Source organism: Oncorhynchus gorbuscha, linkage group LG02, assembly GCF_021184085.1.
Source record: "Oncorhynchus gorbuscha isolate QuinsamMale2020 ecotype Even-year linkage group LG02, OgorEven_v1.0, whole genome shotgun sequence".
NCBI lineage: Eukaryota > Metazoa > Chordata > Actinopteri > Salmoniformes > Salmonidae > Oncorhynchus > Oncorhynchus gorbuscha.
This window is the reverse complement of record NC_060174.1, coordinates 70,620,566-70,634,964: the sequence shown is the minus strand read 5'-3', so window position 1 is coordinate 70,634,964 and position 14,399 is coordinate 70,620,566. Positions and strand designations below refer to the sequence as shown.

Sequence of the window (14,399 nt, the reverse complement as noted above, 5' to 3'; positions counted from 1 at the left end):
ACCGAGTGTCTTCTGTCCTACAATATAACTTTACCCAGGGTGGCACCCTGTTGCTTCTGACGGGGCTAATAGACCAGAAACAGCCTGGCAGAAACAGCCGAGTCCAACAGTCAGTAAAACCCCACAGAGACCCCAGACTGGCATGGCAGATCAGGCAGACTCTCCAGGATACAGACAGACACCCACCTGATTCAGTGGCACTCTTCAGGCAGGAGAGGGCAGCGGTGAGCCTGGCACACTCCTCTGAAGTGGAGCCCAGTCTCCTCACAGTCTCCTGCACCTGAGAACCTGGCATCTGCAGCAAGGCATCCAGGGACAGTTTCAAGGGCACTGCCTGGAGAGAGGAGAAGAAAGAGACACGGTCGGGGGGGGGTATTAGTACGTCAACACAGTATCCAGTCACAACTCTCCATACAGTACAACATGTGACAGAGAAACATAGAATCTGTATACATCTTACACGAGTATGCTAGAGTCCAACTCACCTATGCTAGACACAAAGGTTATCATTGTTCCTTCTCATAAACCAAAGCCAGCCAGCCCATATGTCTAACTCCAGTTATGTCCACAAAGCAGGCCAGGCCAGGCCAGGCCAGGTCAGTACAAGCCAGGCCAGGCCAGGCCAGAACAAGCCAGGCCAGGCAAGGAGCGGAGACCAGAAAGTACTGACTGACTGGCCAAATCCCCCTGGGGCCTCCCACCCAGAGAAGAGGTCAGACAAGCTGCACAATTGTGCTATTTCGTTATTTTTATGCGTAGCTTATAAAAAAAAAACGTATTGTGTACATTATGTTGCTGCTACAGTCTCTTATGAGCAAAAATAACTTCTGGACATCAGAAAAGCGCGGACCGGAAGAAACTTTTTCCTTTAATAAGTCCGGCGTGTCCGACGAAAAGGATATCCTGCTTTCACTGGAACAGGCCCAGATCCACGCCCTTTTGCGTTAAGAAAAGACACCGGAAAACGGGCTGCAGATCAGGCATCCTTCTGAAAATCCGGAGGCGAGCGAGCAAACTGCATTCATCTCGCTAATGTGCAATCATTGGACAATAAAATGGATTACCTACGATTAAGATTATCCTACCAACGGGACATTAAAAACTGTAACATCTTACGTTTCACCGAGACGTGGCTGAACGAAGATACGGACAACATAGAGCTAGCGGGATTTTCCATGCACTGGCAGAACAGAGACGCTACCTCTGGTAAGACGGGGGTGTTAGTCTTTTTGTCAATAACAGCTGGCGCGCAATTTCTAATATTAAAGAAGTCTCGAGGTATTGCTCGCCTGAGGTAAAGTACCTTATTTTTATTTATTTTTTACCTTTATACTGACTAGGCAAGTCAGTTGAGAACAAATTCTTATTTTCAATGATGGCCTAGGGGCAGGGGCAGTACAACAGATTTGTACCTTGCCAGTTCAGGGATTCGATCTTGCAACCTTCCGGTTACTAGTCTAACGCTCTAACCACAAGGCTACCTTCCGCCCCGCACTAGGCTATAAGCCTGCCGCTTATCTTAAGATGTAGAACGCGTAGATCTTCCAAGAGAGTTCTCATGTGTATTATTCGTAGCCGTTTATTTACCACCACAAAACTAAGCTGGCACTAAGACCGCTCTCAACCAACTCTATAAGGCCATAAGCAAAGAAGGAAATGCTCACCCAGAATCGGCGCTCCTAGTGGCCGGGGACTTTAATGCAGGCAAACTTAAATCCGTATCACCTCATTTCTACCAGCATGGCACATGTGCAAAAAGGATTATACCCTGATGAAGACAGCTTGGCTGTCGAAACGTTGGTATTACATTTTTGCATCTGAGCTCCTAGAGTGTGCGGCTCTCTTTTATTTTCAAGTTTCTACTCCGCTAGCTAGCACCTCGTCTTAATAGGTGTGCGTTTCTTTTTCTTTTTCTTCTACATGTGTAACAAGGGAAATAAAGTCCTAGACCACTTTTACTCCACACACAGAGATGCATACAAAGCTCTCCCCTGACCTCCATTTGGCAAATCAGACCGTAATTATATCCTCCTCATTCCTGCTTACAAGCAAAAACAAAAGCAGGAAGTACCAGTGACTCGCTCAATATGGAAGTGGTCAGATGATGTGGATGCTACGCTACAGGACTGTTTTGCTAGCACAGACTGAAATATGTTCTGGGATTCATCCAATGAAATTGAGGAATACACCACCTTAGTCATCGGCTTCATCAATAAGTGCATCGATGACGTCATCCCCACAGTGACTGTACGTACATATGCCAACCAGAAGCCATGGATTACAGGCAACATCCGCATCAAGCTAAAGGCTAGAGCTGCCGCTGTCAAGGAGCGGGAGACTAATCTGGACGCTTACAAGAAATTCCACTATGCCCTCAAACGAACCATCAAACAAGATAAGCGTCAATACAGGATTAAGATTGAATCCATCTACACCGGCTCTGACGCTCGTCGGATGTGGCAGGGCTAGAAAACTATTACGGACTACAAAGGGAAACCCAGATGCGGGCTGCCAACTGATGTGAGCCTACCAGATGAGCTAAATGCCTTTTATGCTTGCTTTCGAGGCAAGCAACACTGAAGCACGCACGAGTGCACCAGCTGTTCTGGATGACTGTGTGATAACGCTCTCGGTAGCCGATGTGAACAAAACCTTTAAACAGGTCAACATTCACAAAGCCACTGGGCCAGACGGATTACCAGGACGTGTTTTCAAAGCATTTGCAGAACAACTGTCAAGTGTCTTCACTGACATTTTCAACCTCTCCCTGACCAAGTCTGCAATACCTTTATGTTTTAAACAGACCACCATAGTCCCTGTGCCCAAGGAAGTGAAGGTAACCTGCCTAAATGATTATAGCCGCTTGGCACTCACGTCTGTAGCCATGAAGTGCTTTGAAAGGCTGGTCATGGCTCACATCAATAGCATCCTCCCGGACACCCTAGACCACTCCAATTCGCATACCGCCCCAACAGATCCACAGATGACACAATCTCAATCACACTCCACACTGCCCTTTCTCACCTGGACAAAAGGAGCACCTATGTGAGAATGCTGTTCATTTACTACAGCTCAGTGTTCAACACCATAGTGCCCACAAAGCTCATCACTAGGCTAAGGACTCTGGGACTAAACACCTCCCTCTGCAACTGGATCCTGGACTTCCTGACGGGCCACCCCCAGGTAGTAAGAGTAGGTAACAACATGTCTGCCACGCTGATCCTTAACACTGGGGCCCCTCAGGGGTGTGTACTTAATCCCCTCCTATATTCCCTGTTCACCCACAACTGCGTGGCCAAACACGACGTCAACACCATCATTACGTTTGTTGACGACACAAAAGTGGCCTGATCACCGACAATGATGAGACGGACTATAGGGAGGAGGTCAGAGAATTGGCAGTGTGGTGACAGGACAACAACCTCTCCCTCAATGTGAGAAAGACTAAGGAGCTGATCGTGGACTACAGGAAAAGGCGGGCCGAACAGGCCCCCATTAACATTGACGGGACTGTAGTGGAGCGGGGTCAAGATTTTCAAGTTCCTTGGTGTCCACATCACCAACGAACTATCATGGTCCAAACATACCAAGACAGTCGACAAAACCTTTTCCCCCTTAGAGACTGAAAAGACTTGGCATGGGTCCTCAGATCCTCAAAAGGTTCTACAGCTGCACCATCGAGAGCATCCTGACCGTTTGCATCACCACCTGTTATGGGTAGTGCGAACAGCCCAATACATCACTGGGTTCAAGCTTCCTGCCATCCAGGACCTATTTAATAGGTGGTGTCAGAGGAAACCCCATAAAATTGTCTCCAGACAATTGGGAGACTCCAGTCACCCAAGATATAGACTGTTTTTTCTGTTACCGCACGGCAAGCGGTACCGGAGCGCCAAGTCTTGGAGCAAAAGGCTCCTCAACAGCTTCTACCCCTAAGCCATAAGACTGCTGAACAAATCATAAAATCGCCCCCGGACAATTTACATTGACCCCCCTCCCTCCTTTTGTACACTGTTTGTTTGTTACCTGTGCATAGTCAGTTTGCCCCCACCTACATGTACAGATTGCCTCGACTGACCTGTGCCCCCGCACACTGACTCGGTACCGGTGCCCCCTGTATATAGCCTCGTTATTGTTATTCTTATTGTGTTACTTTTATCATTACTTTTCACTTTGGTCTCCTTGGTAAACATTTTCTTATTCTTGAACTGCACTGTAACCTTAGAGCTTAAACCATTGTCTCACCATCCTCAACAAGCTGAGAAGATTTTTCTGGAAATACTGTATCTAAGTCAAGAACATACTCCAGAAAGCTTCCTTTTCGAGTAACAAAAAACATTCAGTTGCTTACATATATGTTTGACTATCGTTCCGGTTAACATGCAGCTTGTAGGAGCAGGCTCACCCAGTTGGAAGGCTTGCAGAAGGGCTGTCACAAGGAGGCTTTTTGCATCACTTGCAATTAAGCCCATAAGATACACACAGACCTGTAAGAAGCTCTCAACCTAATATCCACAGATCGGCTGGTTATGTAATATTATGTACATAATGAATACAATGAGACAAGCTCCCTTCTTGGCTGAGTACACCCCCAAACAGTGAGTGTGCAGGCATGCAGCACTGGTGGATTCTGGGTCAGCTGTGCCTTCATGGTTCACACCATAGAGATCCTAGTATTGTAAGTCCTAATTCTATGGTTCACACTGTCACTGAAGTGGGTCACAGCACCCAGCATGCAGCAGCAAAACTGCTTGAATGGCTGACTGATGGGAGTTGTACTGTAAAGGGAACTTGTTGGATGGAAGAGGGCATCATAAAGCTCCACTATAAGCACAAAAGCCCACTGGCATCCCTGGTATTTTGTAGGCTGCATTTCTGTCCTATCCTGCTTGCCGTTTGTTCACAGGGAACAGACAGACCACTGGCCAATGAGTAAAAATAGAGCAAATGATGGAGGGAGAGCATGAGACAACGTAAGAGAGATGAGACAACGTAAGAGAGAGCATCAGAGAGACAACATGAGAGACATCGTAAGAGAGCATCAGAGAGACAACATGAGAGAGACGAGAGAGAGAGACAACGTAAGAGAGATGAGACAACGTAAGAGAGAGCATCAGAGAGACAACATGAGAGAGACGAGAGAGAGAGACAACGTAAGAGAGATGAGACAACGTAAGAGAGATGAGACAACGTAAGAGAGAGCATCAGAGAGACAACATTAGAGAGACATCGTAAGAGAGATGAGAGAGAGAGCATCAGAGAGACAACATGAAAGAGAGACTGCACATTATGTACTGGCTAGGCCCCAGCCTAGCCAGTACATAATGCGCGCGCCTGGGGAGACATGCAGATACAGTAAAGCAGCAGCCAACAGTGGTGTTGTTGAGAGAGAGAGAGAGCGAGAGCGAGAGAGAGCGAGCGAGAGAGAGCGAGCGAGAGGAGATGAGGTTGCACGTCCTGTTAAAACTAACACAGCTCAACAACTTAACTTCAACGAATCACGACCATAGGATATCAACAGTGACACCGGTTGGCTGCTATTTAAATTATCTGTGCCATTTGAGAAAGAAAATAATAGCTGCGTTCTGTGTACACATACTGTCCACATCATGGAAAGTAGCATAAATATAACTTAAAAATGTAATATCTTAAGATGATAGTAAATGAAGCAAACTCTGATTTTTCAGTAATCACATACTTTCCACACACACACACTTCTAGGACTTACCTCAATGAGCTCAGGTCTCAGGTTGATGGTGCGCAGCCAGTCCCCCAGCCGTGGGTAACTGTCCAAGGCCTGAGGCCTCTCTGTCTCTGGCACTTTCTGCTTACACTGCAGCTGCTTACAGATGTACTTCATCAGCTTCACCTGCAGGGGGCAACAGAAAGGGCCACACAACAGATAAGGGAGGGAGGGGCAGGTTAGTGAGAAGAGAGATGAGATGAGCCTGGATAAGCTAGCTGGGAGCAGGCCAGAGCCAGGGCCTGTAGGATATATACTACTCTTCCCTGTGTTGTTGTCAACTGTGTAGTTTAGCGTGACAGGAAAATATAGGTGAATTGAAAAGACCCATGAGCCTAATGGACAGTCGAACATAGCTACAGCAATTATGGCCTGCACAATTGGTATGCACACTCATTCTTTGCAGAAATAGCACATAGAAAACATTAAATACCAGGGATACATTAATTATACATTTTAATTTACGCTCTGATTATATGTTGCTCAATTCTACTCTGTGCGTCATACTTCCATAAAAAATTTCCTTGCACATGCAAATAATTTAACAACTGATTAACTAAACCGAAAACCTACAATAGACACTATATTCACTGGTAAATGAAAGCCAGAATAAGACAGACCCTGACAATGCCAAGCCATGTTTACAGTATGTCTATGCTGGAGTTTTAACAGATCCAAAGCCACTTATCAAATATTGGACAAGGCCAAAAAAATGTAAATCCTATAAAACAAACATGGCTGCCAAAGAGACAACGAGGGAATGTGCTTAGGGCTGTTATGGTGATCGCATTACTGCCACACCAGCGGTCACGAGTCATGACGGCAGTCAAATTCCACACGACCGTTTAGTCACGGTAACTTGGCTTCTCAAAGCTGTGATGCTGTTGATGGCCATTAGTAGCCTACCAAACTTGCTAACTACCTGGTACTCAGCACTCTATTCTCATTCTAAATCACTCTGACATCAATGCAAATGTAATTGAAAATCCAATCAAACACTTCATGAGACCCCATGAGCTCATGTTTTGCAACATTTCTATAGGTTACGCAATTGTATGAGAAAACAGAGTTGATGGCCTCTATTAAAAGGAGGATGTTCCCATTAGCTTTTCCCTGGAAAAACGTCCTCCATTCGGTATTTAAGTGCATAGATGACATGTATCCCCCCCCCCCTGCCCCTGTTTTGAGACAGGTGCATGATAATGGTCCATTCTAAATCAAAACACATTTGACACATATTATTTAGTATATGTAAAGACCAGATTAAATCAAGAACATGTAATTGGGCTAACGAGTGGCGCAGCGGTCTAAGGCACTGCATCTCAGTGCTAGAGGCATCACTACAGACCCTGGTTCAATTCCAGGCTGTATCACAACCGGCCATGCTTGGGAGTCCCATAGGGCGGAACACAATTGGCCCAGTGTCGTCAGGATTAGGGTTTGGCCGGAGTAGGCTGTCATTGTAAATAAGAATTTGTTCTTAACTGACTTGCCTAGTTAAATAAAAAAGAACAAAAAAATTATAATCTGATGGGTGAGAATATTAGCCTATCACTTGTGAATGATATATTCTAAGCAAATCTTGTCTGCTAAAATGAACTAGTGTAGCCCACAGCCATTTGGCATAGCCAGAACAGCACCTAACATAAGAATAACTCAGAGTATGCTATTCTGTTCTTCTGAAATAGACTACATTGTCTTCATATCATGTTTCTTTAGAACTGTCAAACATAATTAAAGGATTTATTGGATTTATTGTGATGGTGTAGGCTACATGGATTTATTGTGATGGCGTAGGCTACATGGATTTATTGTGATGGCGTAGGCTACATGGATTTATTGTGATGGCGTAGGCTACATGGATTTATTGTGATGGCGTAGGCTACATGGATTTATTGTGATGGCGTAGGCTACATGGATTTATTGTGATGGCGTAGGCTACATGGATTTATTGTGATGGTGTAGGCTACATGGATTTATTGTGATGGTGTAGGCTACATGGATTTATTGTGATGGTGTAGGCTACATGGATTTATTGTGATGGTGTAGGCTACATGGATTTATTGTGATGGTGTAGGCTACATGGATTTATTGTGATGTGGATTTATTGTGAGGCTACATGGATTTATTGGGATGGCGTAGGCTACATGGATAGGCTACATGGATTTGGGATGGCGTAGGCTACATGGATTTATTGTGATGGCGTAGGCTACATGGATTTATTGTGATGGCATAGGTTACATGGATTTATTGTGATGGTGTATGGATTTATTGTGATGGATTTATTGTGATGGTGTAGGCTACATGGATTTATTGTGATGGTGTAGGCTACATGGATTTATTGTGATGGTGTAGGCTACATGGATTTATTGTGATGTGTAGGCTACATGGATTTGTGTGAGGCTACATGGATTTATTGTGATGGTGTAGGCTACATGGATTTATTGTGATGGTGTAGGCTACATGGATTTATTGTGATGGTGTAGGCTACATGGATTTATTGTGATGGTGTAGAATACATTGAATTATTGTGATTGTGTAGGCTACATGGATATATTGTGATGGTGTAGGCTACTTGGATTTATTGTGATGGTGTAGGCTACTTGGATTTATTGTGATGGTGTAGGCTACATGGATTTATTGTGATGGTGTAGGCTACATGGATTTATTGTGATGGTGTAGGCTACATGGATTTATTGTGATGGTGTAGGCTACATGGATTTATTGTGATGGTGTAGGCTACATGGATTTATTAGACTTTTTAAAATGTAGATGTTCGAAAAGGTCTGCATCAGTGGCTTGGAGGCTGCGTGGAAGCCAGGAGATGCTAAACGTGTTCATGTTAATTAACGGTAAATTACCGTGAGGCCGGCAGTTATTTGCTTGACACATCACCGGCTGACAAAATGTCATGACCGCCACAGCCCTAAGCGGACTTTACAGTCTTTGATGTTTGGACTGTGGTAGAACACTGGGGAGATTAAGCAGTTTCAGACACATCTATGCACACCCACACTCACACACAATCCTTCTCCCATAATGTGAGGAGAGGCCAATCTGAAACATGAATTATTCCAATCACGCAGACACACATTTATTAATTCTACAACGTGGCGTTTCTCCTCCATATATGTTGTCACACAGGCAGGCAGTTATCCGACTGGATTTTATTTGACCCTCCCTCTCTTCTTTTTTTGCTTCGCCTCCAGCAAGCAGCGCTGTCAAGTAGATATAAATAGCTGTTATTATATGGAAGGGAACAGCGAGCTGGCCTTCTCATGAGGGTGTCTGCACTGCTGGCATGGCAACCAAGTGTCATTGGAACATTGCAGCCACTGAAGGCAGGGGCATAGTGACATCACAGTCCTGGAAGACGCAAAGTTCACAGTGAGGCTAGCAGACAGCCTCACAGCCATCACTGGACTGGCCCCCGACTAAACATACCTCCCCCTCAGTGACCATGTATCAACATGTCAGCCCATGAGCTTTTGTTTTTCTAGGTGCTAACCCAGGTATCACATTGTTCTTTCATCTGTCAAGACTGTGGGATCCATTTTTTTATATTAAAAGACGTCATAAGCTGTTCACATAATAAACAAAACAGTGAGGATGCTTACATGGCAGAATATGTGAAAGCACTCCACCATGATCGTCTACAAACAAACAGAGCACTGGCTACCACATTCATTTTCCAGCTCTGCAGAGAGACTGGACACAGAGACAGGCTGGACAGAGAGAGACAGGCCGGACACAGACAGGCGGCTAAGGGTGAGAGGATATGCCCCCCCCTCTCCGTGTTGTGGTGGATGGTGATGACGCAGGGAGCAGGGCAGTCTAAGGGGAGAGAAGGCGAGGCCTGTACAGCTGACACCGGGGAGGAGGGTTCGCCCGCTGAGACGGCCCTTTCACCAGCACCCAGGGCAGCAGCTTGCTGACGCACAGCAAGCCATGTTACCATTGGGGCCGCTGGCCATTAAGCCAGTCATCCTTTTCACCCCCCCCCCCAGCCGCCTGTATCTGCTAATCAGCACTTTAATAAGTGAAGCCTCAGTAACTGGCATCTAGATTCAGGGATGCCAAGCCAACCTCATCCTTCACCACACACAAACAGACCCCCCCCCACACCTAGTGACTGCTAAGATTTCATGCCCCCCCCCATTGCTCCATTCACCTGATATCTGATGTACTGATAAACATCACAACATCTCAAGCCCTGCTGGGTACCATCCAAACAGCACACCAGACACCACTGCCCTAATGTTGATTGTGCAAATTTACACGGGGATATCAAGAGATGTATGGAACATGACAGTGGAGAAATAAAACAGATGAGACGGAAACCAAATAAAACTATGATCAGGCTGGACGCTCACGTGGCACGTTAATGACAGTCTGAACATAGTGGTCTGTGATATAAACACCTCAGAAGTTGTCCAGAGGATGTCGGAAACTCGAGCATTACCACTATTTACTGCTGTACTTTAATATAGCAACATTGAGGACCAGGCAGGCTCCACTCCTTGTTCCGACCTTCCCAGGTGACTACCGGATGAGTAACTCACAGCACTGTGGTATTAGTTTGCGCTAGCCTGGCCTTCTCAACTCCATGCAGTGCTGGGCTCCAGTATAGTGTGTCTCCTTATCTCCATCTGGAAGTGTCCATTACAGCAGGACGCCTTGGGCTGCAGGCCGCACCGCATGGCCATGAAATGAGCAGCGCACCGCCAGGTGTCACTCTACTCCACCCACCAGCGTAGCCGCGGGAAGATGCATTTCACGGTCACGTCTACACCGGTTGTATTCGGCACAAGTAATAAATACAATGTGATGTTTTGAGTTGTGGGTGCTAGGAGGGGTGTGCGGGAAAAAAATCCCCTTTATAGTAAAGCATTGCATGCATCGGAAATCGCATTTGAGTAGTGGCATACAATGGAGCATACATGTATTTGGGGATGTTTTATTTTTGCAGTGTCTGGTAGAAGAAAATAAAAAGGGCCATTGCATTTCATTTAGAAGACAGAGTATTTTTTTAATACCACACAAATGCCCAAATGTAGGCTACTGTGCAACTGACTATTCAGATAGGATGCAATTGTGAAACTTTCTTAATTGTTTTGTATTTAGAATCATTTGTTTTATCATCATCATTATTATTATTGTAGGCCTACTTATTAATCTAAACCAGTTCTTTAATTATGCAAAAGGTGTTGTTTCATTATGTTGGGACATATTCATTGGTTAAATTAAGTTTGAGCTGTCTTTTTAATTGTGCTCAGTATTTAGTTTAAGACAGGTTATAAGTAGGCCTTTTGTAAAAGAAATAACATTTGCCTATTGCTGTCATTTGTTGGGTACGGAAGGCAATATCCTTCCTTCGTAGGTTTAAACCAGTTCCCAAGTGTTTTGTTTGCTTCTGTTGAGCCATTTTCTTTGGACAAATTAAGTTCCAGCTGTAATGTGGTGTTTGCTGTGATATAATATCTGCTCATATTTTCCAAATAAACAAATGGCTCGACTTACTTTTGATATTAACTTTTGTGATGGTTTGGTGTGGCTATTAGCCTATTATACTGCAGGCCTATGATATGAAGGCAGTGCGCACCTGCACTGCATCGGACTCTGACAGATGATCTTGAGGTGAGGAAGAATGTTTTAAGCCTACCAGAGTTAATCCTATAATTTAACAATATAATACTTATCTTTATAAAAAATATTGTGATCGAAAAATTGCGAATTAGACTTTCTGTAGGCCTATATCTTTACACAGTAGCATATCTGACAAGGATAAAGAGATGTTGGTATCGTAGCATGCCACCGGCATATCTCCATCTCTCGCTCTCTCTGGGGCTAGGCCTAAGATACTCTTCCTTTATCTATATACTTAACAAAAATACAAACACACAACAATTTCAAAGATTTCACTGAGTTACATTTCATAAGGAAATCGGTACACACACACACACACACACACACACACACACACACACACACACACACACACACACACACACACACACACACACACACACACACACACACACACACACACACACACACACACACACACACACACACACACACACACACACACACACACACACACACACACACACATACTTAAAGTCGGAAGTTTACATACACTTAGGTTGGAGTCATTAAAACTTGTTTTTCAACCACTCCGCAAATTTCTTTTTCAAGGCCTACCTTCAAACTCAGTGCCTCTTTGCTTGACATCATGGGAAAATCAAAAGAAATCAACCAAGACCTCGGGAAAAAAATTGTAGACCTCCACAACTCTGGTTCATCCTTGGGAGTAATTTCCAAATGCCTGAAGGTACCACGTTCATCTGTACAAACAATAGTACGCAAGAATAAACACCAGGGGACCACGCAGCCGTCATACCGCTCAGGAAGGAGATGCATTATGTCCCCTAGAGATTAATGTATTTTGGTGCGAAAAGTGCAAATCAATCCCAAAACAACAGCAAAGGACCCTGTGAAGATGCTGGAGGAAACAGGTACAAAAGTAACTATATCCACAGTAAAACAAGTTCTATATCGACATAAGCTGAAAGGCCGCTCAGCAAGCAAGAAGCCACTGCTCCAAAACAGCCATAAAAAAACAGACTTCGGTTTGCAACTCCACACGGGGACAAAGATCGTACTTTTTGGAGAAATGTCCTCTGGTCTGATGAAACACAAATAGAACTGTTTGGCCATAATGACCATCGTTACGTTTGGAGGAAAAAGGGGGAAGCTTGCAAGCTGAAGAACACCATCCCAATCGTGAAGCACGGGGATGGCAGCATCATGTTGTGGGGGTGATTTGCTGCAGGAGGGACTGGTGCACTTCACAAAATAGATGGCATCATGAGGGGGGAAATAATGTGGATATATTGAAGCAACATCTCAAGACATCAGTCAGGAAGATAAAACTTGGTCGCAAATGGGTCTTCATGGACAATGACCCCAAGCATACTTCCAAAGTTGTGGCAAAATGGACAACAAAGTGAAGGTATTGGAGTGGCCATCACAAGCCCTGATCTCAATCCCATAGAACATTTGTGGGCAGAACTGAAAAAGCGTGTGCGAGCAAGGAGACCTACAAACCTGACTCAGTTACACCAGCTCTGTCAGGAGAAATGGGTCAAAATTCACCCAACTTATTGTGGGAAGCTTGTGGAAGGCTACCCAAAACGTTTGACCTAAGTTAAACAATTTAAAGGCAATGCTACCAAATACTAATTGAGTGTATTTAAACTTCTGACCCACTGGGAATGTGATGAAAGAAATAAAAGCTGAAATAAATCATTCTCTCTACTATTATTCTGACATTTCAAATTCTTAAAATAAAGTGGTGATCCTAACTGACCTAAAACAGGGAATATTTACTAGGATTAAATTGTGAAAAACAGGAATTGTGAAAAACTGAGTTTAAATGTATTTGGCTAAGGTGTATGTAAACTTCTGACTTCAACTGTACACACACACACACACACACACACACACACACACACACACACACACACACACACACACACACACACACACACACACACACACACACACACACACACACACACACACACACACACACACACACACACACACACACACACACACACAAAAAAAAATATAAGTGCAACATGTAAAGTGTTGGTCCCATATTTCATGATCTAAAATAAAAGGTCCCAGAATTTTTCCACACACACAAAATGTTGACGCTTGAGGCGTCACTAGACTCCCTGGTTCGGGGTGGTGCCCAATCGGCCCAGCGTCGTCCGGGTTTGGAGGGGGTAGGCCGTCATTGTAAATAAGGATTTGTTCTTAACGGAATTGCCTAGTTAAATAAGAGGTTACATTTAAACATTCAAATTTAAAAACTAGATGAAATAAGTAATGACAAACTTCACAGGGTGGTGAAAGTGCACGGCGATCTTGATGCTCCTTTCCAATAAATACTGAGGGTCTTATTCTGGTGACATGATGATCAATGCTTGACCGACGTTTGACAAATAAAAATATTATCACTCTAATCCATTATAATCTCATCATGTAGACAAGCCTACCTGCACTGTACCCACACAGCCTACCTGCACTGTACCCACACAGCCTACCTGCACTGTACCCACACAGCCTACCTGCACTGTACCCACACAGCCTACCTGCACTGTACCCACACAGTCTACCTGCACTGTACCCACACAGTCTACCTGCACTGTACCCACACAGTCTACCTGCACTGTACCCACACAGTCTACCTGCACTGTACCCACACAGTCTACCTGCACTGTACCCACACAGTCTACCTGCACTGTACCCACACAGTCTACCTGCACTGTATCTGTGAGCTGTTGGCTAATGCACACGTGCCAAGACCAGAGTAGACACGTTTGCTATTTAACACAACAGTTTCTGTGACAACTATTGGTACATGAAAACTTAAGCTAAAAAGTAAACTGTGTGCACCAAGTCATCACACAATTTGTTATCCCCAACAAGTCAGTTTGGTGGAAACATATCACTGGTGAAAAAGAGAATATTCACATGAAAACCTGTTGCAAATTGGATGGAAACCTAGTTAGTAACACTGACTCAACCAATGATGCAGAGGAAGCATAGCCTACTCATCAGTGATGGCCAATGCGCTCATGCC

At 44.5% G+C, this 14,399-nt stretch overlaps 1 protein-coding gene across 4 annotated transcripts in view; it reads right to left on the bottom strand.

The window, feature by feature from the left end:
• ksr1a (kinase suppressor of ras 1a) overlaps positions 1 to 14,399 on the bottom strand; it is a 46,283-nt gene that overhangs the window by 14,559 nt on the left and 17,325 nt on the right. For all 4 annotated transcript variants that reach the window (XM_046319929.1, XM_046319937.1, XM_046319922.1 and 1 more), the window contains exons 2-3: positions 5,729 to 5,869; positions 187 to 334 (exon numbers count right to left, since the gene is read on the bottom strand). In XM_046319929.1, the coding sequence (XP_046175885.1) occupies positions 187 to 334; positions 5,729 to 5,869 (289 nt within the window). The remainder of the gene's footprint in view (positions 1 to 186; positions 335 to 5,728; positions 5,870 to 14,399) is intronic.